Source organism: Lactuca serriola, chromosome 5 (genome assembly GCF_051521515.1).
Source record: "Lactuca serriola cultivar US96UC23 chromosome 5, Lser_US96UC23_V15, whole genome shotgun sequence".
In the NCBI taxonomy this organism is placed as follows: domain Eukaryota; kingdom Viridiplantae; phylum Streptophyta; class Magnoliopsida; order Asterales; family Asteraceae; genus Lactuca; species Lactuca serriola.
In genome coordinates, this window is record NC_136412.1 from 330,974,293 (window position 1) to 330,999,940 (window position 25,648).

Below are 25,648 nucleotides of genomic sequence, written 5' to 3' on the forward strand. Positions count from 1 at the left end.
TTCAGGATACTGTGCAGAAACAGGAGATTGAGATTAAGATCCCGAAAAGGAAGAGAGGCAGGCTTCGATGCAGCCACATCCTGCAGTAAAGCGGTTCAAGCCCGTTGTTTCACGATCTGGAGGTCATATGGGACGTACTTGTAGCAAGTGTCGGAAGGCGCATGAGGGCGTTTTTCGATCAGCTTTTCGGTGCCACAAATATGGTAGGGATGTCCATATTTCTAGGGATTGTCATAAACAGACCCCAGTACTGAGCACCATATTTTGCTACCACTATGATCAGGTTGGCCATGTGAAGGCCAGTTGTCCCTTGCTCAATATGAGACCGATGTAGGCTCTAGCCCCGACTACCTTGATGATTAAAGATGCACGACATGGCAGATCTGAGGCTCTGAAGGCCATGGGTCATGTTTTATAGCTGACATCGGAGGAGGCCAAGTTGGCGCTTGACGTCGTTACTGGTATGTATTGATTTATTCTTTGCTCAACTATTATTATGTATCCTTATTATTTTATTTATGCTAGGTATCTTCTTAGTGAATTCCTTTCCTTCTCTTGTGCTTTTTGACACAAGTGCGAGTCGGTATTTTGTGTCTCAGTCCTTCAATAGGAGTTTTGATATGGCTCTCGGAGAGTTGGAGTGTCCATTGAGAGCTTCCATCACCAACGAACACGGGGATCTGCTTTGAGCATTTTTTGGAATTGTGCCTTGGAGATATTTGGGTGTCTTACCTAATCGATTTGATTCCTATCCCTATGGGGGATGTGTGTGTGATAGTAGGGATGAATTGGTTGAGCATATTTGGTGCCACGATAGACTATAAGGGGCAGCAGGTGGTAGTTTGAACCCTAAGCGGAGGAGAACTGATTATTTATGTCTAGGCTACCATGGTTGGATCAGCTTTTTATTCTGCTTCCAAGTCTTGATAGTATCTACAGCATGGGTGTCTGGGATATATCGCGTATGTGGTTGACACTCAGGTGGAGAAGGGTGTTTCGATTTTTAATGTGCATGTAGTCAGAGAGTTTCTAGATATATTCCTAGAGGATTTACCCAACATGCCTCTCGCGAAACAAGTACTAGAGTTCAGGATTTATTAGATCCCCAATGCAGTGTTGATTACTAAGGCGTCGTACTTATTAGCACCCACTAAGATGTAGGAGTTGTCCTCTCATAGGTGGATCCACATTGGAGCCTGGGGTATCCCAGGATACCCTTAACAAATTTCAGTATTATATTTCGTTTATGTTGAGCTTGAAATGTCTTCTTCTCCACTAAAACCCTAGCCGACCTCACTCCTTTTTCAGTCTTTTTCTCTCGAGTTTGGTAGCTAAGAGAGAGGGAGAAGCGATTCAGATAGTCCAAGGGAAGGTTTCTAAGGGTAAGGGTTAAAAGGCTTTCAAAGATTCGAGTACTTGTATGTTTAAATCGAGCAAAAAAGCCATGGATACGCAGTTGTGTTGGCTGTTATCAAACATATGAAGATATTACATTTTTTACACAATTCACCACTCGGGTTTAAGCATATAAACGGAATCTACCCTTAAGCCAATTTATATAATTAAATCAGTTTCTGGAAATTGCTATTTACCCCCTTGATATATATACATATATATATATATATATATATATATATATATATATAATGTTTATTCAAAGAATAATGATTTAATTCTATTATTACTATGAGTGTTACTTTATTATTATTATTATTATTATTATTATTATTATTATTATTATTATCATCAGTGTTTTAAAAGGCGCACCATATCGGGCGCCAAGGCGCGCCATGGCGTGAGGCGCGGCGTCGCCGTTACAAAAAGCTTCATAACGTTGCTGTTAGGCGTGGCGCGTGGCAAGTCGTGATATGGCGTGCCATGGCGCGTTATGGCATGTTATGGCGCGTGTTTTTTCGTTTGAGACACGTTTTTTTGCTCTTTTTTATACCTTTTCTAGTTGGACACACAACTATTGTGGTTTTTATCAACTTTCTGTTATTAGTTGTTGATATAACATTTCTAAAACCTAGTTATATTTGATATAAATTTATATTTATGCGGTAATATAATTATAAATTAATACAAAATCGACTCCTTACATCACGCCTTGAAAAACGCCATGACTCGCCATAACTTGTTAAGCTTGAGGCTTCGCCTTGCCGCCACGCCACGCCTCACACCTTTTAGAACCTTGATTATTATTATTATTATTATTATTATTATTATTATTATTATCATTATTATTATTATTATATTTTATAGCAATTAAAAGAATTAATTACCAGAATCGAAACGGATGTTACAGATACCTATTATCATTCTTTGCAATTAATCGCTTTCGTAAAATGAAAGAGTGGAGAGGTGAACTTTAAAACATAACTTTGTTATGGAAGTTGAACTTTATGTCTAATGGAATTCTGGTTTTTATTTTTTTCTTATTGTATATTACATGAATTTATTATTATTATTATTATTATTATTATTATTATTATTATTGCGGGGATACCCCTTTTCTTTGACCCTGGGTCTGCCACTGTCAGTCCTCTCAGATCTAGGATTTGTTGGGCAAGCAGTTTATCCAACGAAACAGTTCACCATGGGGAGCACCGCTCCTGTTTGTGAAGAAGAAGGATGGGTCGCATCGCAGGTTTATAGATAATCGGGAGTTAAACAAGTCAACGGTGAAGAACTGTTACCTACTTCCACCGATTGATGATCTCTTCGATCAATAGTAGGGTTCATCTAGGTTCTCCAAGATCGATTTGAGGTCACAGTATCATCAAATGAGAGTCAGAGAGGAAGGTGTGGAGAATACAATGTTCCGAAATCGTTATGGTCATTTCGAATTCATCGTGATGCCATTTGGGCTCACCAACACATCGATGATTTATAGATTTGATGAATCGAGAATGCAAGCCGATGCTCGATCATTTTATCATTGTTTTTATCGATGATATCCTGTTCTATTCCAAGACCAGGGATCAACATGAGGAGCACCTTTAAGAGCTGCTAGGAGTTTTTAGGGGTGGGGGGAGGCTTTATGCCAAGTTCTTAAAGTGTGAGTTTTGATTACGGGGGGGGGGGGGGGGGGGGGGGGGGGGGGGGGGGCAATTCTTGCAACACCTCGTTAACGAGAATGGGATTATGTTCAATCCGGCCAAGATAGAGGCAGTTATGCAGTGGTAGGTCCAGAATTCTCTTTTGAAGATCATGAGTTTTTTGGTTTTAGCAATGTATTATCAGAGGTTTATTTGGGATTTATCCAAGGTTTATGTACCTCTCACTCATTTGACGAGGAAGGGCGTGGATTTCTGTTGGGGGCCTGAGTAGTAGGCTGCATTCGAGACGCTGACACAGAAATTATGTGAGGCCTTGGTGTTGACCTTTTCGGAGAGTGTGGAGGATTTTGTTGTATATTCTGATGCTTCTATCACCGGTTTGGGGGCAGTACTCATGCATAAAAGGAGGGTTATTGTGTATGCTTCTAGGCAATTGAAGCCTTATGAGGTTCAATATCCGATGCATGATCTAGAGTTGGGGGAAATGGTGTTTTCCCTCAAGATTTGGCGGCATTATCTACATGGGGTCTGGTGTACTATCTACACAGATCACAACAGTCTGAGATATCTCATGGATTGGCTGAATCTAATTATGAAGCAGTGTAGATGTATTGACGTGGTCAAGGATTATAACTGCAAGATTCTTTATCACTCAGGGAAAGTGAATATCGTCATTGATGCGTTGAGCCGCCAGTTGGCTAGTACTTCTGTTGGGGGCTTATGTATGACGATTTATATCGATTCGCCACTTCTAGATTTGATCTAGTAGGCTCAGACCGAGGGATTCAAGAAGGAAAATTAGAAGTAGGAGAGAATCAGGGGTGAGATTGACATGTTTTCGACCGATAGTCACGGATTGTTGACTTGATGCGGTCTATTTTGGGTTCCATATTTTGGTGGGGTCAAGAAGACCATGATGGAGGAGGCACATAAGTCCAGATTCTCAATACACCCTAGAGCCATAAAAATGTATCGAGATTTAAGACTTAGCTATTGGTAGCAGTGCATGAAGAGAGAGATAGCCTGGTATGTGGAGAGGTGCTTGACATGTCAGATGGACAAGGCCGAGCACCAGAGGCTATATGGCAAGTTATAGCCTTTAGAGATTCCCATATGGAAACGGGAACATATCACCATGAATTTTATCACCAATTTACCCAAGAAGGCTAAAGGATTTAATGTGATTTGGTTCAATATGGATCGCCTGACCAAGAATGCCTACTTTCTAGCTATTCGAAGAGTTCCTTGGCCGAGAAATTATCCTATGTTTATGTGTGCGAGATCGTCGCTTGACATGGTGTTCTAATCTCCATTGTATCTGCTTGGGATGTTCGGTTTACTTCACGATTTTGGCAGAGGTTCAATGAGGAACTAGGTATGAGATTGCACTTTAGCACTGCTTATCATCCGCAGACAGACGAACAGAGCGAGTGTACCATCCAGACACTCAAGGATATGTTGAGAGCATGTGTCATAGATTTCGGTGAAAGTTGGGACTCCTACCTTCCCTTAGCTGACTTTTCTTACAATAACATGTATCATGCTAGTATTGGTGCACCGCCTTTTGAGCTTCTTTACAGGAGGAAGTTTCGTACACCAGTATGTTGGGGAGAGTTCGGTCATAGGGTTATAATAAAGACCGAGGTGGTCCTTCAGACAACAAATCTTATCCAGCAGATCAGTCAGAGATTGCAGTCAGCTTAGTGTCAGCAGAAGAGTTATGCCAACAGATGTCGATCCGAGTTGGTACTCCAGGTCGGTGATATGGTTTTATTGAAGGTATCACCCTGGAAGGTTCGGTCATGCTTCAGTAAGATGGGCAAGTTGGGGCCCCGATCTATCAGGTCATTCCGAGTAGTGACCAGGGTAGGCAAGGTAGCCTATCGACTATATCTGCCTGAGGAACTTAGTCAGATTCACAACACCTTCCATGTTTCTCGGATTCGGAAGTGTGTGGTTGATAATTCAGCAGTGGTTCCCTTGGATGATATACAATTTGATGAGCACCTAAACTGTATTGAGACACCAGTGACAAATTTGGATAGGAAAACGAAGGCCTTGCACAACAAGGTGGTACCACTGATCAAGGTTCAGTGGCAGCATCGAAAGGGTTCCGAATAGACATGGGAACCTGAGGCATAGATGCGGGAGAACTACCTTGAGTTATTCGCAGCATCAAACTTCAAGGACAAAGTATGATTCAACTAGGAGAGAATTGTAACACCCATCCAATCAGGAAATTTCCTTTTTTGCTTCGAAGTATTAAAGTATTGCAAAATGGTCCTTAAGACATGCGTACACATGGCGTAAGCTCTTAATGTTAGACGCAGATGCATGAAAGTACACAGGATGTACTCGTCAGATGAGCGAATCTAAATTTTTTTGGGTTTTAGGCCTATATAATGTCATTATCTGCCTTGAGACCCTCCCATATTCAGCCTCCATTCTCCTATTCGGTCCTTTGCAAACCCTAATCTCTATTTGAGAGTTTTTTTAGTGGTTTTGAGTGTTTATTGTTCATCCTTGATGGAAGAAATACATTGGAGATCATTCGAGGAGCATCAACCTTTGTGGATTTGGAACTTTAATCTCTCAAGCAACCTTCTGAAGGTATAAAGTTCTGAACTTGATGAATACTTCATTAGATCATGCTAGTTCTTTAGTTTTGTGCCTTTTGGTTCTATAATCTTGGTATATATGAGTTTTTCTTACTCTAGACCAAATGAGCTTTCCTTTTAGATGTTTTTGAGTGCTTTTGGTCATAAAAATATGATCTTGGTCCCTTTCTCCTATCCATGCAAGAGTTATGAAGCTTGGGTTTCGGGTAGAAAGTTAGAGTTTGGATTTTGAGCACTTCTAGTCATGCAAAATCATAAAGTTGGAAACTTTATGATTTGGGAGGTTATTTAGGACCAGATCTAAGTTCTAAACATGAGGAATTAATGGAATAAGCACTTTTTGAGGACAGTGAGAGTTGGTCGAGTACACAGCGCGTACTAGATGAAGGCCTTGTAACCAGGAAAGGACTTCACTACGCCATGCGTAGTGATTGAGTACGTAGGGTGTACTTAGCCTGTGTTGACTCTTGGACTTTTAACTTTGACCTTTGAACATGGATTTGACCAAGTTTGACTTAAGGGCATTTTGGGTAATTTGAATAGTAGTTTGACATTAGGTCCTTGTTTATTGTATAAGTGACCAGTAGAGACAGCATTTCGAACAGTGATCTGTTCAACTATTTTTCATATTGTGAGGTGAGTTTTCCTCACTTTACTTATGCGTCGAAGACACCAATTTCGGCCCACTAGACTATGTATCCTAGTATAGGATGTTGCTATGATGTAGTGATTTGTTAGATCTGCATGATTGTCTGTTTGATGTTATGTGTTTTATCTGTTGCATATGTCGACATAGTGCATTTGGGTTGAGGCAATATTTCTCTGTGCAGAAGCTAACAAACCTAGGAGCAAACATAAGTTGTGGGACAGAAAGGCAAACCAAAATTATTTCGTGGGCTCTGGAGCAATCCAGACATGAGTTATGGGTCAGGTGGGCAAACCAGACTCGTGTTGTGGGCTTAAGGGAAATTCAGTCGGATGGTTGTGGATGCAGTATACATGCTATTATATGTTGTGTGGTGATATTTTGGGAAAACTCACTAAGCTTTGGCTTATAGTTTGATTTTTATGGTTTCAGGTACATCAGAGGACATGGAAAAGGCTTGATCGTGCATATCATCCACGATTTTCTGTGTTTTGATGATTTGGGATAATCTGATTCATGATAATTATTTTTGGGAACTTGTTTTGTAAAACTTATGGATTTTGGGATGATTTTAAAAATGAAAATTTTTCCTTGATTTTGGGATGTTGCATTTTAGTATTTCACAAAAATTAAATAAACAGATAAAATAAGCCATCGATACCTTTTTTTATCCGTTAATCACTCTATTACAACATCCTACTTTCATTTCTTGCTATTTCAACATTGTTTTTTGAATGTATAATGTTCTAATAAGAGGAATTTGAGAATACAATTCCCTTGGTTGATTTTTTTTTAAGTGAATGCTTTAAAAAAATGAAACTATGATGTCATATTAAAGAAATGAAAGATGGATGCTATAATAAGCAAATAGTTAAAAGTATACTGTTATTTCTTGCATTTATTTAATTTCAACTTCATCCTTCTTTGCAAACAAAATTGTATCATCAACAAAAAGCAATACAGGTGAAATTTGTTGATTACTTGATATCTGTATTATTCCCAACGGATGACGAAGATGTAGTTGATGAAGAATCTTATAGACTTGTTTGGAGCTACGTTGTTGTCGGACTATCAAAACATGTAAAGCTTATTCAAGCAGAGTCACACTCGCTATTCTCCTCTCTAAACTATCGTATGTTCTTTGGAACAAATTTTTGGAGTTTTGGTTTCAATTTTTGTTTCTAGCTGGATTCTAGATATGTTTTTAGTTCACATGATTGAAGAAACTATAAATGTGAACCATCATTGTCAACCGAAAGAAAAGCACATTTCTTTAACAAACAAATCATTGTTGTGTAAACTTGGGGGTGTTGGATGTGCATTTTCAAGGTTTTGAATGTTATTATCTCGTTATTAAATTAATCATCATACTCTGCCAATCAATCAACAAAACGTTTTGGGCAGTTTAAAGTTAAAGAGGTTTTCAAATATGGGTTTGCTTTCTTTCTTGTTTCATCGCATGGGTTTGTTTCACATTTTGTTGTGATTCAATTTTTTGGGGGAATAAAGGAGATGAGCAACAGATTTGGAAAGGGAAAAAAGGAGATGTGCAACAGTAGGAGGAGACCCGGATGGATTTGAGAAGAGCAAACCGGGGAAAAAGGTGGGGAAGAAGGTGAATAGTAGTGGGTTTATGTGGGTTAAGAGAAAACTGGTCAAATAAATATGTGTGGCAAAGGATAACCGAATGACCCCTTCATTTTGTGCAAAATGACATAATCGACCTGAGAAAAATGACTTGGTTCACTCATAAATCCACGAAAATAATTTAGGGACTAAATGGACCAACCCTAGAAAATTCATAAGGCATTTGTGTCATTTTCCCTTTATTTTATTTGTAAAAAAAATAAAATAAAATAAAATAGTAAAAATTCCCAAAAACTAATCACCAAACATACAAGTTGTGATAAAGTTCTTGACATGAACAAATGGCTCAACTTTTCATTATAACATAATATCTAAATGTTATACAGTATGTTATAAATAGGTGGTGATTTCTTAATAACTGAATACCAACCGTATGTCAATTAAAATGTGCCGAGAGTTTAACATGTCAAGTTCGCTTCTCCTAAAAGAATGATGATATGTTTCTATAAATATAAGTGATGCTTAATTTGCACTAACAAATGACATATTTCACTTGTATCGCTTTTTGTTGATGATACGATTTTGTTTGCAAACAAGGATGAAGTTGAAATTAAATAAATGCAAGAAATAACAGTATACTTTTAACTATTTGCTTATTATAGCATCGTGCTTTCATTTCTTTAATATGGCATCGTAGTTTCATTTTTTTAAAGCATTCACTTAAAAAAAAGTCAACCAAGGGAATTGTATTCTCAAATTCCTCTTATTATAACATTATACATTCAAAAAACAATGTTGAAATAGCAAGAAATGAAAGTAGGATGTTGTAATAGAGTGATTAACGGATAAAAAAAATTGTAATTACTTGCATTTAATTCTAAACTTCATTCAAAAAAATGAAGTTGTTTTGTTATAATCTTTTACATTTGTGTCCACTATAAATAAAATAAATATATGGATGAGATAGGTTCTTTGGTTCTATGATTATTTTTAGCTCCTTTTTATAACCCAAGAGTAAAGACGCATCTTTAATGTGTGATTTCTGCAATTTAAAAAAAATGACCATTGATCATTTAGGTGTTGTTTGTTTTGTCAAAGTGAAAGCGTCTGAAGTCTGCGGACCACATCTACATCCCTCTGCAGCAGAAGAGGTGGATCAAACGGCTGTAAACTGTAATAAAAAGTCTGTTTGTTTTTTAACGTCTGTAGGTTGCTGCAATAAATTGAAATTAACCATATAATAGTTAAAAATAATTCTAAACCAATATTTATTTAGTTAATCATATGCAAATCAAATATAAAGATCATTGTGATGATATGATTTTTAAAGATGTTTATATAAAATAATTAAATATAATATTTTTTTAAATAACAATCAATAAAATTGTTAATTTAGCGAACAAATTGTTCATTTTGTTAAATTTTTGAAGAAAATGTTTATTTTTCCGGTTTGTTTCAATAAATCCAATAATTTTAGTGATAACTTTGTAATTTATTAATATTTTCTTATAGATAATGTAATACAAAAAAAATTATATGAAATTTACCAAATGGTTTTAAAATTATGTAAAATATATTTGAATTGTGTATAATATTCTTCCTAATATTATTAAAATAATAAACATGTTGAAAAAAATTACAACAAATATATATTATATTGAATAATATAACTTAAAGTAAGGTGGGAAGTGTTTTGAAGAGGAAGGTCCAGTATTGTGCCATGCAGCACACGCATAACAACTTTTAAGTCAGAAGTCTTCTAAAAAACAAACAGATGTGAAAGGCCAAGTGATTCATGTGTGCTACACGGCGCAGCCAAAAGTGGTAAGAAATGGGTTTTCTTAAAAAAACAACAAACAACCCTTACTCTTTGTTGTTAACTCCTAGAATATCGAAACTCTTTTTTATATACAAGTGGTTATAGATGATTATAATTGTCATACGACATCAGTCGAGAGCTATGGTTTATTTGGTATGATATGTATTGAAGGAGGGGTTTTAATAGTTATAGCATAATACAACTATTATTGTACACAAATGATTATAGACTTATAGTTGAATATAACTATCGTACTATACAAGTCGAATAGTCATGTTGAGCACTTGTATCTGAATGCAACTTTATCTTGAAAAGTTAGGTTGTAAGTCAATCTTGAGTAGTTGAGTTATAAGCTTATCATATGTAGTTAAGCTGAATGTGTAAAAAACTGAAATTTAAAGAAAGTTGACTTTTAGTCAAATATCGACTAAAAAGGCAAATTGATCATTTGTGAAAAGTAATTAAGAATATAAAGTTGTGACTTCATGAAAATGGCCAGTAAGAGTTTAAGTCACTTTGAAGATGTTAGATGAGTAATTTCAAGAGAAAGAATGCATGAGAAAAATGCATTTTTGGTCAAAAAGGTAAAATGGGTATTTTATGCTTTTGGGACTAACTTTATGACTTAATAGATTAAGACATGTATTAAGTCAATGAGATATGACTTAACAGAAGTATATAGCATGTTCCTACCTTCGTGTGGATATAAATAAACATTGAAACCGGGTAAAAAATGAAGGAGTTATGAAAGTTAGAAGTTGGGACAAAAATGTCTCAAAGTTAGATTGGAATCAATCAAAGGCAACTATCAAGAAGGAATCGCGGTGTGGTGGGTTGAGTACCACGGTGCGGCGAGTGTTCTAAGTAAGAAATAATGGCAACATACTTTTCCCGTGGCGCAGTATATGGGTATCACGACGCGGTGGTCAAAGTAGGTTGCTAGTGAAGATAGAGTACTACAGAATGGCAAGAAGAATGCCACGACATGACAAGAACCTATGTGTCCATTGACTGAGGTAAAATGATCACCGCAGAGTGGTTATGCACCACATGAAAGGTTGTTAATTCGTTCATTCTCATAATTTTCACCCCCAAACGCCCCCCATAAAGGAGTTGTTGCGGGCATGAGGCGGTTTGTAGTGCTTATGGCTTGGATTGATGGTGGATTATCTATAAGTAATCATTTTCTCCAATGTTAAGCTAATTAGGGATAAATGGTGATTTTGATGAATTGGGTTGTTTATGTTATATTATAGTGTGAAATCTTATTAGTAGTGTTAAAGAAGGCAGTTGGATGCCTTAAGCAAGCGTTTATGTGATTCCCATGAGTGAGATCAATCCAATGAGAGCTAGGCTTTGAAAGCCTAACTAATGATTATGTATGTATTGATGCATTAGATGTTAGATTATGATGAATTAGGTATTATGGGGTGCTTAATTCATTAATGGATTAATAGTTAGAGAATGAAAAGATAGAAATTTGATCCATGAAGTAGTTATGTTGAATTTAAAAGTCATTAAGCTCTTAATAAGCTAACATAAGTATTAAGAACTTGTATGTATGTATGATTAGGCCTAAGAGCAATGAAGATAAATTAGAATGCATCAATTGAGGAAAAGAGCCAGAATGGGACAGTTAGTCTTCACTAACTGACAAGGTGAGTTATCTCTCTCTCTCTCTCTCTCTATATATATATATATATATATATATATATATATATATATATATATATATTGGAGCTTGGGGCACTAAGTGAATGTCCCTAAGTAATGAGATGGGGATAGATGAAGAATATACATGTAAGAACAAATATCAGAGCATGTACATATATACATATCATGTATAAGGTATAAACAAGATACATGTAGCAGAGCATGTATGTATACAAAGAGTATGTAAGATTAGATAATAAGGATATTTGCTAAATATCTAAGACAGAAGAAAGAGTTAGAAGATGACTGTATGCGGTATAATCATAAGGATAAGAATGTATCTCTAGACATTAATGGTATTGTGTAGAATACCTATATGTTATTAGACATAGATAAGGATTAAGTACTTAATGAGTTAAGTACTAGAAGAGAAAGATTAAAAGATCTTTTAATGAGATAAAGAAATAGATTGTCCATGGGACATGTGTTATGTGATGATTCATATAACAAAGGTAGAGATGAAGAGATAGAAGTTCCTTCAGGGACAAAAGATAGAGGTTCCTTTAGGGAAAAAAGACGGAGGTTCCTTCCGGGACAAGATATAGAGATTCTTTCAGGAATAAGAGTATGGTTCCTTCTGGAACAAGAGTAAGGTTCCTTCAGGGATAATATCATGGTTCTTATAGGAACAAGAGTATGGTTCCTACGGGAACAAGAGTATGATCCCTACAGAAACAAGAGTATGGTCCTCACCGGAATAAGAGTATGGTTCCTTCGGGATCAAGAGTACAGTTCTTATGGGGAGATGAGTATGGTTCCTTTGGGAGTAAGAGTATGATTCCTTTGGGAATGAGATTATGTCCCTAATAGGAAAGAGATGATGGTTCCCTTGAGGAATATAGATAGATGATTCTTTCAAGAATCTAAATTGAGTATGACTAGAGAAACTATAGAAAGGTTCCTTAAGAGGAACAAGATAAGAGAGTTCTTTGTAAGAACTTCGAGTAATGAATTTGTGAAGGAGTCAAGAGAAAAAAGAAAAATTAAGGATCCAATATGGATCATAAGAGAGAGGAGTAAGATTGTGTGAGTGTGTCTAGTAATGAAAGTGGGATGTTGTTCCCTTAAAGTAGGTTATGAGATGTGATCGATTAGTCTAGATGAGAATAATGTGTTGAGACACTAGAGATGAGAAAGGGTAGAGTCTGGAAAGAACGGAGAAGAGATCGAGACAGAGACAGAGTTAAAGTATGTATAGAGTATGAGAAGAGCCTGTTAAATGGCTAAGAGGAGAGATAGAAATAGCGAAAGAAGTAGAGTATGAGAATATCTTGTTAAGAGGCTAAGAGAAGTTTATAGGAAACAGGCTATATGATGGAGAAAGATTAGAATGAGAAGAATAGTAGTTTACGCTATTAGAGAAGGGGATCAGATAATAGAGTATGAGACAGATAAGAAAGATGAAAGAACAAAAAGATAGAAGAATAACTTATATTGCATAGATTTTATCTTTTGTAGGTTTAGGTTGTAGCAGCCATGGTACCAGAAGAAAAGACAGGAGCACAAGAAAGATTTAGATAGTAGGTTGATATTATGTATTTTCCTTGTTGTTCCAATTTTTATATAAGAATTTATTATTAACCCTAGATTTGTCCTGGGAAGTAAAGGTTTTAATTAGAGTAGAATTTTGCAGATGTAGATAAAACTCTGATAATTCCCATAGTTTAGATGTTAGAGAATTTGGGTTGTTATAATTGGTATCAGAGCCATAGTTTAAGTGAATCAGGTTTGGGTGTATCCATTCCTAGTATTAAACTATGGAAGATAGATGAGAAGAATAGATATGAGTTGGTTTTGGGATAAACCATTTTAGAAGATTATGGTAAACTGATGAAGACATGTGAAGATAAAGAACCTGAGTAGTTAAAAATTAATATATTTACCAACCTTGAAGGTTTGGGTCCAAAATGTTAGAAAAAAATGTTATTTGGCGAAATGACAAGAATGAGTTCTCTAGTTAAAGAGATGTCAAGAGTATGTATAAAGAATGTATGTGGTATCTGATAGGTTTTGAACAAAAGAACATCCTATGTGCTCATGCAAAACCCTAAAGCTTGGATCTAGGTTTCTCTATTGTACATGCAATTCATCCAAGACTTGTAACCCTATATCTAGCATACATAATTCAAAATTATCATAATAAGAACAGATCTAGATGATTACCTCTTTCAATTGGCTTGATTCTTCTTGATTCTTGAGCTTAGAGTCACAAGTGTAACTCCTCTAATGGCTTACAAACACCACAAGCAAGAAGGCAACTTATGAGAGAGGAGAGAGGATGCTAAATTCGGCCCTAGGGATCTCTTGGAATACTAGTGGCCGAAAATTGCATGTAGGGGTCTCTATTTATACTGTAGGCTGCTAGGGTTTCAGGTAAAACTCTAATGGACAACTTAATCACCAAGCAACCCATGGAACCTTCTAGAATAAGACCTATGGACGAAATTTTGATGGATCACCATCATAGTTTCGTTCCCCCTTTGATCCATTGGGTTTCCCAGCCCAAAACTCAACTATCACACATTTGACAGTTTAAGCCCCTTTATTTAGTTAATCTCTTTTAGTCACCAAATTAATTCTTAATTAATTTATGACCAATATTAATTAAATAATATGATTTCTCCTTTAATATATTATTCTTGTAATATATTAATAAATCATAATATCCTCTATCTCACTAAATTACCTTGTCAAGTTGCTTTGGTGAAGGCAACCCAAAGGGACCATGCACAATCGGGTCAAGTACATACCAAATATAGTTATGGGCTTAGACACTAATCCAACAGTATCATGAAAGAAAAATGCAATAGAAATGGTGTGTCCTGGTAGATGGACACTAGATAAAGTATGTATCCCAAAGAGAAGAGTTAGTAGATATTTAGAAAGAATGGGGACGGAAATAGGAATAGAAAAAGATAAAGATATAAATAGGGATAGAAATTTGTAAGAGGGTCGGTATACCCAAAGAAAAAAAAAAGAAATATAAAGAGAGTCTATCTTGTAAAGAGTAAGAGAGTAAAGAAGAGTACTTATGAGTAGTATAGTAGATTTGGCATTGCTTGCGAGAAAGTAACCATGCATAAAAGAGAAAGTCAATTGCTATATGGAAAGTGTATGAGATGTGTAGAGTAGAACTTGCACCATGTTGTTAGATGTTATAGAGATATCACTGACTAGAGATAGATTAAAACAGAAAGAAGATAGATATGAGGATAAAGAGAAAGTGGTGCAACAAGTGTCATGATGGATACTTAAGAGAGAGAGAAAGATGGTAGAAATGATCCCTTGTAGTTGTGTTAAGATCTAAGGAACATGAGAAAACGTTATGAGGAAGTAAAATATGTAGAGTAAGTTCACACTTTGACAGTATGCTTACAAGAAATAAAGAAGAGGAGGTTTAGCTCCAAGTGTGAGAAAATATGGACCTGTAAAAGTATGTAGATGAATGTGTATGTTATAGCAGTGTAGTTGTGAGTAATTGTTATAGAAAGAAGAAATATATACCATATGTGTAATAAGGGAAAATTAGAAAGAAAGTAAGAAGTTGCACAGAGAAGTGGAAAGATAGTGGACTCATGAGAAGAGTCTAAGACTGGATGTAGAAAAATAGTAAGAGAATAAGATGGATAGGTGTCATCTAGAGATGAAAAGTTAGAAACATTGAGAGTGTGTAACTTGATGGGTTTTGAGCATTACAACAATCCTATGGTGTACATGCAACCCTAATTGCTTTGGATCTAAGTTTTTCTCTATTGAACATGCAAATACAAACTCCAAAGCAATAACCATATGGCTAGCATACAATTTTCGAAATCTATGTATAAACTAGGGTTAGATGATTACCACACTTGTTATATTGTAATAGCAAGAACAATCCTTGCTTGATCTTGACTCTTGAAAGCCTAGTGCCCCAAGTGTAGCACCTCTAATGGAGTCACAAACACCCAATGCAAAGAATGACTTAGGAGAGGTATGAAAATTGGCCAGGTTATGTATCATATGCATAGCGCCAATTTTCCTATGTAGAGGTCCTTTAAATAGTTATGGTTGCTAGGGTTTTTAGGTGTAAACCCTAATACCTTACTCATGCACCAAGCATCCCATGGACTCCTTCCTTAGAGCCCTTGGACGAAATCTATAGGGTCTCCCTATAGGATTTCGTCCACTCCACTCTATGGAGTCCATCAGCCCAGTTATGCAACTATCAACGATTTGCACAACCAGTCCCTCTATTATTAATCAGTTCCTTTAATCCTAAAATTAATATCAAATTAGTTTCTGATTAATCACTAATTAATAACATGATTTCCAAATAATACATTAACCTTATAATATATTAATAAAATCATTCTGAGTACCAATTTATTATTCATATAATAAATCCTACTCTCTCTTCACTTGTCATCCTATCAAGTTGCATGAGTAAAGGCAACCCAAAAGGACCATGCTCATAATCAAATCAAGTACATACCAAATATAGTTATGGGCTTAGACACCTAATCCAACATAACTTCCCAAAGTAAGAAAATAGTAAGTGTGTGAAATACATCATTTAGATGTATCAAGTATAGAGCAGGAAAGAAGAAGATAGAAAGTCATAACAGTTGGCTTGCGAGCAACTAATTTTCATGATTGAAAATTGGGTTATGAGAAAAGAGACAGAAAAGTTGTGAATCAATTGATGAAGTGGTAAATTTGAAACAGGATAAGTATGATGTCCATGCAATGTATGCAATGTATAGGTGTTGTAGACGCATGGTACTTATTGTGGTTCAAGGGACCAGAACATATTATAACTTTTTACTTACATCAAGGGAACCAACTCGTGGGCAACCTACATTTTTAGTCCTATTTACTTGTTTTAGCGGGTTTGAGTGACACATAGACAAAACTTAGGGCCCATCTTTCTTATGTTCATCATCTTCCTCCGTGTAAGATAAGAACTGATTTTAATGAAAAAGATTAAAACCCTTTAATTGCAACTTTAAGTTAAACCAACTCCATCTTCTTCTTTATACTTTTGTCACACCCTTTTTTGAAAACCCACTGCCGATTTTTAAAAACAAAATCAAAAATCAACCACCATAAAAGTAGTGTAATTTTGTTGATTTTTTGTGATTATAACTAATTTTAGTCCTCAAATTCAATACCAAAACATGGCAGCAATGGAGGTGGATCTAGAACAGAATCACAATGTAGACGATGATCCTTTCCTTTGATTTGTTGATTACTTGATATCTGTATTATTCCCAACAGATGACGAAGATGTAGTTGATGAAGAATCTTGTAGACTTGTTTGGAGCTACGTTGTTGTCGGACTATCAAAACCTGTAAAGCTTATTCAAGCAGAGTCACACTCGCTATTCTCCTCTCTGAACTATCGTACGTTCTTTGGAACAAATTTTTGGAGTTTTGGTTTCAATTTTTGTTTCTAGCTGGATTCTAGATATGTTTTTAGTTCACATGATTGAAGAAACTATAAATGTGAACCATCATTGTCAACCGAAAGAAAAGCACATTTCTTTAACAAACAAATCACTGTTGTTTAAAATTGGGGGTGTTGGATGTGCATTTTCAAGGTTTTGAATGTTATTATCTCGTTATTAAATTAATCATCATACTCTGCCAATCAATCAACAAAATGTTTTGGGCAGTTTAAAGTTAAAGAGGTTTTCAAATATGGGTTTGCTTTCTTTCTTGTTTCATCGCATGGGTTTGTTTCACATTTTGTTGTGATTCAATTTTTTTGGGGAATAAAGGAGATGAGCAACAGATTTGGAAAGGGAAAAAAAGGAGATGTGCAACAATAGGAGGAGACCCGGATGGATTTGAGAAGAGCAAACCGGGGAAAAAGGTGGGGAAGAAGGTGAATAGTAGTGGGTTTATGTGGGTTAAGAGATAACTGGTCAAATAAATATGTGTGGCAAAAGATAACCGAATGACCCCTTCATTTTGTGCAAAATGACATAATCGACCTGAGAAAAATGACTTGGTTCACTCATAAAGCCACGAAAATAATTTAGGGACTAAATAGACCAACCCTAGAAAATTCATAAGGCAATTGTGTCATTTTCCCTTTATTTTATTTGTAAAAAAAATAAAATAAAATAAAATAGTAAAAATTCCCAAAAACTAATCACCAAACATACAAGTTGTGATAAAGTTCTTGGCATGAACAAATGGCTCAACTTTTCATTATAACATAATATCTAAATGTTATACAGTATGTTATAAATAGGTGGTGTTTTCTTAATAACTGAATACCAACCGTATGTCAATTAAAATGTGCCGAGAGTTTAACATGTCAAGTTCGCTTCTCCTAAAAGAATGATGATATGTTTCTATAAATATAAGTGATGCTTAATTTGCACTAACAAATGACATATTTCACTTGTATCGCTTTTTGTTGATGATACGATTTTGTTTGCAAACAAGGATGAAGTTGAAATTAAATAAATGCAAGAAATAACAGTATACTTTTAACTATTTGCTTATTATAGCATCCTGCTTTCATTTCTTTAATATGGCATTGTAGTTTCATTTTTTTAAAGCATTCGCTTAAAAAAAATCAACCAAGGGAATTGTATTCTCAAATTCCTCTTATTAGAACATTATACATTCAAAAAACAATGTTGAAATAGCAAGAAATGAAAGTAGGATGTTGTAATAGAGTGATTAACGGATTAAAAAAATTGTAATTTCTTGCATTTAATTCTAAACTTATAAGATATAATAATAAACCCAACCGAAAAGTGAAAGAAAAAGATTATAAAGAAGCATATCCTGCAAGAAGGAATCCAGAACCTATGTTTCACACATGCCACTAACACAATTTTAAAAAAAAAAAAAGAATAGCAGATAAGTTGAAAATTACAAAATACCCCCTCACACTTAGTTTTTCCATCTACTTTAAGACCCACAGCAAGCTGACTTCTGTGCAGCTTCACCATTCCCACCTCCCCCATCTGCTTGGTTTATCTTAATTGTCGTTGGCTGTAAATATTACCAAAAAAAAAATTTGTTTATATAACTGTGTTTAAAAAAAAAAGAATTGTTATTTCATGGATTTACCTCAGCCTTGGTATCAGTGTCTGAAAGCCTTTGCTTGATATCCTTTGCAATCGAAAAGAAAACTTGCTCCACGTTTAGATTTGTTTTTGCACTCTGTATAAAACACGCAATTTGTTACCATAAATATATACAATAATAATAATAATAAATTGTTTTTATTTATCTTATTAATTTGGTTTACTTACGGTTTCAAAGAATTTAATGCCATACTCATCTGCAAGTGCTTGGCCTTTTGCGGTAGGCACGGCCTATCAATAAAAGATTAAAACATCTCACATCTTTTTCTTTTTTTCATATTTTTTAATTTTAAAGTAAATAAAAATAATAACAAAATAGTAAAAAGTCAAAAATACCCTTTTGCTTTCATCCATATCAGCCTTGTTTCCGACCAAGATCTTGTTCACATTGTCGGAGGCGTGTTGTTCGATGTTGCGAATCCAGTTTCTTATGTCTGCCATGATATAAATGAGGGCAAATTTGTAAAAAGTTATAAATTCAAAATATGTTAAGTTGATTCTTTCTGTATTAAGTCAAAAAGAAAACCTTACTATTGAAAGATGACTCATCGGTGACATCATACACCAACAAAATGCCCATGGCTCCTCGGTAGTAAGCTGAAATTTTGTACAACAAAATTAAATATTAAAAAGTAATATAATAAGTTAATTTAGCATAATTAATTCATTAAAAAAAAAGTGAAAGAAAATATAATATAATACCAGTTGTGATTGTTCGGAATCGTTCTTGACCAGCTGTGTCCCAAATTTGGAGTTTGATACGTTTGCCATCAAGTTCAATGGTTCTTATCTTAAAGTCAATGCTGTAAGTCAAAATTATATTGTAATTATTAATTGTCAAAAAACAAATTATTAATGAAAAAATTAATAGATGAAGTTGAACTCACCCAATGGTAGTGATAAAACTAGTAGTGAAAGAACCATCAGAAAAACGCAAAAGAAGGCAACTCTTCCCCACACCTGTAAAGAAAGTAAAATAATGTTTTAGGCCAATGATTACAACAGTTAAAAGTTTAGAATAATATTTTACACTTAAATAAGATAAATATACATATTCTTATACTAACAACCAAAAATTAACAGGTTTGAAAGGGGGAAGATGAGGGTGAAGGTTTTTTTTGTCAATTTACTAAAGATGCAAATTTGCGAATAAATAATGAAATATTAAAGATTGTATCTAGAATTTTAACTCTTTAATGATTTTACTTAAAAAAGAAAAAAACTGCGGATGTTGTATCATTCCTTCTAGGGTTCTTCAAGCCATATCTACTATAATGCATGAACTTGTATTTAACTTGAACCTAGTAACGTGGAACAAAATGACATTTACTATGAAAAATTTGTTGCTAAAAACATATAATGTTATATTGTAATCCTTGGAGATTGGGAGTTCAAATTTCCTAAATACATGGAGACTACAATGACCTTTTTCTAGTAGATTCTCCTAATGTGATATTGTATCTATCGAACCATTTCAGGTTTCAATGAACTATAGGACTTCACATCAATGTATGAAAACAATGATATTAGTTTCCATATCTTCTATTTCTCTCCATTTCTGATAAAGTAACAATTACGTTCCACATTCATGGCAATCATATGAAAGGAAAGGACAGTTTTTAACATCACATGCTCTCTCTTTCCCCCTCTCTATGGATAAACGACAAGACCAACAAGATATGAATGTTCTTAATGCACTCTCACAACACGCTTAACATCTTTACTTCCTATTAACATCCCTAATCACTATCATTCACTGAAGTATTAGTCTGGTTTGAAGATTGAGAATAGACTTGCTAACACACAAGAAACACTTTTATGATGCATAAAGGCTTCATGAAACAGTACAATCGGCACTCCATGTATAACAAAACCAGACACCGGATTCACGATTAAATGCTCCGTATTAACCTAGATCCGTACGGGAACGACCTTCAAAACCCCTAATACCATTGAGTTTCAGCTTCTAGAGACTGACAACTAGTGTTGACGATCCTCAAACAGCTACTAATTAATCAATTTCAATATCCTACATAAACGATCTATTGTTACGAAACATAGTAAAAACGTACCGCTATCGCCGATCAAAAGGAGCTTAATGAGGTAATCATAATCTGCCCTTGCCCTTGCCGGTGGAGCGGCCATTGAAGAGTCGAAAGAGAGTCGAAGAAAAAGCCCTAAAAATAGCGTATATATAAATATATACACACACTTATACCTGCATACCAATCAAATTCAAAAGTCACCGATTAGAATCAAAAACTAAACAAGTGATTTTAAACTAATTACTCCATTAATCGAACACAAACCAGATCAGAAACAAGCAATAGATCGGCCATGGAAGATCAGAAGAGAGAGAGAGAGAGAGAGAGAGAGAGAGAGAGAGAGAGATTATTACCAGATACAAAAGGAATATTTCAGTTTACACCCCCTGCGATGATGGTGGGCTAAGATGCGCCACTTCCTCCTTCTTCTCTATTTTTTAGGTGCTTCTATTTTGTTAATGGTGCGCTGGTTACCTCCCGGCGCAATCTAGCAAAGATGGGGAAAGAGAGGAGCGAATGAACGAATGAATGTTGACGCGCACAAAGATCAACCTGTAGACAGTTGTCGGTTTCTAAAGGAAAAGAAGTGGCTGACCATGGTAACAACGGTGTGCCAGCGACGTAGTGAAATAAACTTCTGTCGCTGACCTGGAGATGGTTGATTGATCAGAGAATTATTTTTATTTTTTATTTGGACACCAACCTATCCAACTCATAATGTGAACACCTAACTTCACTTTTTTACTTGAAATAACATCATTTTTTTTAGTATGTCCACCATAATTTATTTCTTTGGTTTTATGTAAATTATTAATTTTCATAATTGAATTAACATAATTTACCTTTTAAAAAAGTAACATTGTTTCAAGATAATTAACTATTCAACAAATGTGTTTGGTAGTTTTATCCTAATTTTATAACGTTATTTCTATAGGTGAATAGACAACGTATTACGTGGTTTATAATAAACTTCTTTATCTCTATATCTATATTTATGAATTTTTAAAATCTGGTTAGCTTAGATCTTGATGTTTCCTAGTAATCATTAACAATCTTTTCTGGATCACATTCATTGTATTGACTCATTGGATATTTTTGGATATTTTAAGCCGATCTTTTTATTTGGACAATTAGGATGATATTTCTAAGCAATTAATGTTGATAAAATGCATATCAACACATATCAAGATCTGATGCTTAAAGATTACAGTGGGTGAAGAAAAACAATCTAGGTCATATTATTTTTCAGAATTAAACGAAAAAAAAAAAAACAACTCCCGAACTCCAATCTATATTTGAAAATCTAATTTCAGTTTTCGTAATTGTTTCGTTACATTTTCATTATAGCGAGTGATTTGATCAATAATGATCATTTAGATTCCTTTATGAATCAAAATTTCTATCAACAATTATATTAATAGTATAGTCAAGAAAATTTTGGACATTGCATTGTTATTTATTTTCAAATTATAATACGTGTAACCTTCGGTTAGCAAACGTAATGTTATTTATTTTAAAACTAAGACACATAGCCTTCGGTTAGCAAACATAATTTTATTTATTTTCAAACTAACAAACATAGAATATATTTTTTATGTAATTAACTCAATAATTAGGTGTCATAACTGCTAACCTTACTGTTTTAATATATTGAAATTAATATTAAAATCACAATAGAAAGAACTTATAATGATATATTTAGTTTACACAAAATTCAACTTTTTTATTATAGTTATTCAAGAACTTATATACGGTAGTCGAAACAAATGAGGATAAACTATAAATATGATAACCAACATAATTTAAAATAACAAACTAGCAATTTAAAAGGTCAAATAATGTTTCTCTATATTTGGATTCCTCTAAAAACTTTATCTATAAATGAAATAGACACTAGAGTTGGTTCTTTTCATAATATATTCTCCATTCATTTATTATTATATATGGTACATTGGGGTCGCTTTATGTGGCGAAAGTTTTATTTACTAAATCATTCATGCCTTTATTATATATAAAACCAATAATTGGAATGGATTTTCTTTCTTTTCAATGTTTTGTGGTACAACTGTTTAGATGCGATTGCAAGAACAAGGAGGAATATACTAAAACCCTTACCAGCGAATAATGGCCCACAAGTTTCCTAATTATACTGACACGTGGCAGTAACTTCAATGATCTAATGGTTGGTGAATGAATAGCAAATGTGTCTGATTACATCCTTCAAGTTTGTAAATCGTATTAGGCTGCTGGGGTATTAGGCTAATCAGTCTTTTCATATTAGTTTATTGTTATTCTATGTGTAATGTTATTCGCCATATTATATCATTTCAACTACGAAATGGTCACCGCACCATATGCCAAAATAATTTTCATATCATTTTTTTTTAGTTTTAATTGTTTTATTTCATTTTTTATTTTTTTGATAATTTTAAAAAGAAATTAAATAATTTTATAAAAAAAAAAAAAAACAGTTTTATAAAACATAACATGAAAATAAATTACATAATCTTTTTTTTTCTTATAAGTACACTACTCGTCATCATCGTATATATTCAAGTATTGTCGAAGTTGTTCATGTTTTTGTGTGACATGAATATCAACGATTTGATGCAAATATTCATCATTCCATTTATCACAAACCAAACAGTCTTTATTTGTTTCAAGTTGAAACAACCTCAAGAACCTGTCTTTAGGGGTAAGTGACATATCCAGACATCATTCCAAAATCTAGTAGACCTTCAATTTCCAATGCTTTTTCTCCTACAAGAATGAAGAACCAAGCCCCTTTCGTGCATAACATTCATTGATTTCACAATTTTGGGTCGTACATGATGCCTATGTATCCGAGGATAAAAATTTGAACCCCTGCAACGTCACCATAAATCGCAACTATGAGATTTACCCACAAGGCATTTTGTTCATGTACACACCTCCATATCCAGTTTTCAAGAAGGGAAAATTTAAAGGCTTCAAGACGATCAATACCTAAACATCCTTTAGATTTTAAAGCAAGAACTGAATTACAAGCAATCCATGGAATTTTTCTACCAGTGTGATCACTACCCTAAAACAAATTGGATCGAGGATATTCAAGTTTCGTTTTAAATTGAATCGACATCAGGAATAAGGATAAGTATAAATACCAAGAGATCCCACACCGAAGATAGTTACACCGAGCGACCACCAATGGAGAACAGGTTTGCTTTCCATCTAGATAACATGTTCTTGAATTTAGCGATAATAGGGTTCCAACTTTTCAAGCTAGACATACAACAACCAAGTTGAAGACCGATGTAAGAAAAAGGGAGTTGATCTGCTCGACATCCTGTAAAACTGGCAAAGCTACGAACTTCTTCACAATCTACCACCACACCATATAAATTAGACTTATGCAAATTAATCTTTAACCCAAAAACACATTAGAAGCATTGTAATAATTGCACAAGAGCTCTAATATTATCTCGACTCCGGTCACCGAGAAATAAAACATCATCTGCATATAGAAGATGAGAGACTTGCAAAGAGCCAACCAAAGCACTATGAAAATAATCAGTGGCCATTGCATCCTCTATCACTATATGAAGGGCCTCAATAACTAGAACAAAAAGAAAGGGGGAAGAGGGTCGCCTTGGAGGAGCCCTCTCTCAATCACAAATTACGCAGAATGACTTCTGTTAACTAAGACTTAGTCGGATTTAAATAGCCATGGATCCACCATCTCCACTTGTCTCCAAATCCCAAGAAAAAGCATAACACACTCTAAAAAATCCCAAGAAACTGAATCAAAGGTCTTTTCAAATTTCACTTTGAAAACCATAAGTTTTTTATTCGCTTTTTGTACCAATCAACATTTCATTAACTATGAGGGGACCATCCAAAATTTGGCGACCCTTGATAAACGTCATTTGTCCGCGGCTAACAACAAAATCAATAACACAAGAAAGAAAGTTGGCTAGCACCTTGGCAACGATTTTTGTATCGTGCTCCAATAAGATTGATTAGAAAGAAGTTATATAAAGTAGTCAAAACAAATAAGGATATAAACTATAAATATGATAAATAATCTAATTTAAAATAATAAACTAACTATTTTACTATTTATAATGCCAAATAATGTTTATATTTGGATTCCTCTAAAAACTTTATTTATATATGAAAATTGTGTTCTTTTCTATGATATATTCTCAATTATTTATTATCATACCGTACAATTGGGGTCGCTTTATGTGGCGAAAGTTTATTTACTAAATCATTCATGTCTTTAATATATATAAACCAACTAGGCGAATGTCCGTGCGTTGCGCAATGGGATAATTATGTAGTTTAATATAGTTATATATGGTTTAATGTATTGTGAATAAGCCATACATAAAACTTGTATGCGATTAAATAGCATGTATATTTTTTGATTTACAGATTTTTTTATCATAATAAATAATGAAATTTTGTTACTATTATTTTAAAACTTTAAATGTAATTTTTATGTACACATTAGTATCTAATGTAATTAGTTGATGATTGATTAGATATGGAATCTCATATGTGGTCGTCTATTTATGTTGAACCTCATAAAAACACATATTTAACGACTTTTGTTAGTTTTACTATTGAATAAAAATGGTGTCGTATTTTAAGTAAATATAAAAAATATCATTCTCAATCTATTTTAAGATAGTGACATATTTTAAGTTAATATAAAAAATCACATTCTAGAACTAATGAAAAGAAAAAACGAAGCCAAAATTTTTAACTATAATAAAGTTGATTCCAATTAAAAAGTGCTCAATCGAAGATAATATCATTCAATAAACATCATAAGATATTACGTTATATTCAAATTACAGACATCATTTTTGTAAGAGTCATTCAAAATATATGAGACTATAGTGCCTAATACAACAATGTAATAACCATATGACCCTAACATATTTTAAATGAAATATAATTATAATATATTATCTATGCAACTAAATTTCTGCACAACATATGAGATTCGTCTACTATATGGTATTTTTCTAATATATTATATTATAGTATTAACATTATATTTGGAAAACCACTTTGAGTTATATT

General features: G+C 34.1%; 1 protein-coding gene across 2 annotated transcripts; it reads right to left on the bottom strand.

The window, feature by feature from the left end:
• Nucleotides 1-18,195: 18,195 nt before the first annotated feature.
• On the bottom strand, nt 18,196-21,115 carry LOC145055201 (ras-related protein RABE1c-like). 2 transcript variants are annotated; one of them, XM_079003504.1, is made up of 9 exons: nt 20,929-21,115; nt 20,603-20,748; nt 19,418-19,490; nt 19,233-19,333; nt 19,062-19,127; nt 18,867-18,964; nt 18,699-18,761; nt 18,514-18,606; nt 18,196-18,435 (listed from the first exon to the last, which is right to left on the bottom strand). In XM_079003504.1, exons 2-9 carry the CDS (start codon nt 20,673-20,675, stop codon nt 18,352-18,354), a joined length of 651 nt encoding a protein of 216 aa, XP_078859630.1. In that variant the 5' UTR covers nt 20,676-20,748; nt 20,929-21,115; the 3' UTR covers nt 18,196-18,351. The 2 variants fall into 2 exon arrangements, with proteins under 2 accessions (XP_078859630.1, XP_078859631.1); XM_079003505.1 differs by having other exon boundaries at nt 20,840-20,935.
• Between the last annotated feature and the right edge of the window lie 4,533 nt (nt 21,116-25,648).

Bases quoted from the DNA above. Each gene is read 5' to 3' on its own strand.
- LOC145055201 (XM_079003504.1), bottom strand. From the start codon at position 20,675: ATGGCCGCTCCACCGGCAAGGGCAAGGGCAGATTATGATTACCTCATT. The intron at 19,491-20,602 runs GTACGTTTTTAC...CTTTCTTTACAG, and splicing joins CCTTTTGATCGGCGATAGCG to GTGTGGGGAAGAGTTGCCTT. The intron at 18,965-19,061 runs GTAAGGTTTTCT...ATATCATGGCAG, and splicing joins CGATGAGTCATCTTTCAATA to ACATAAGAAACTGGATTCGC.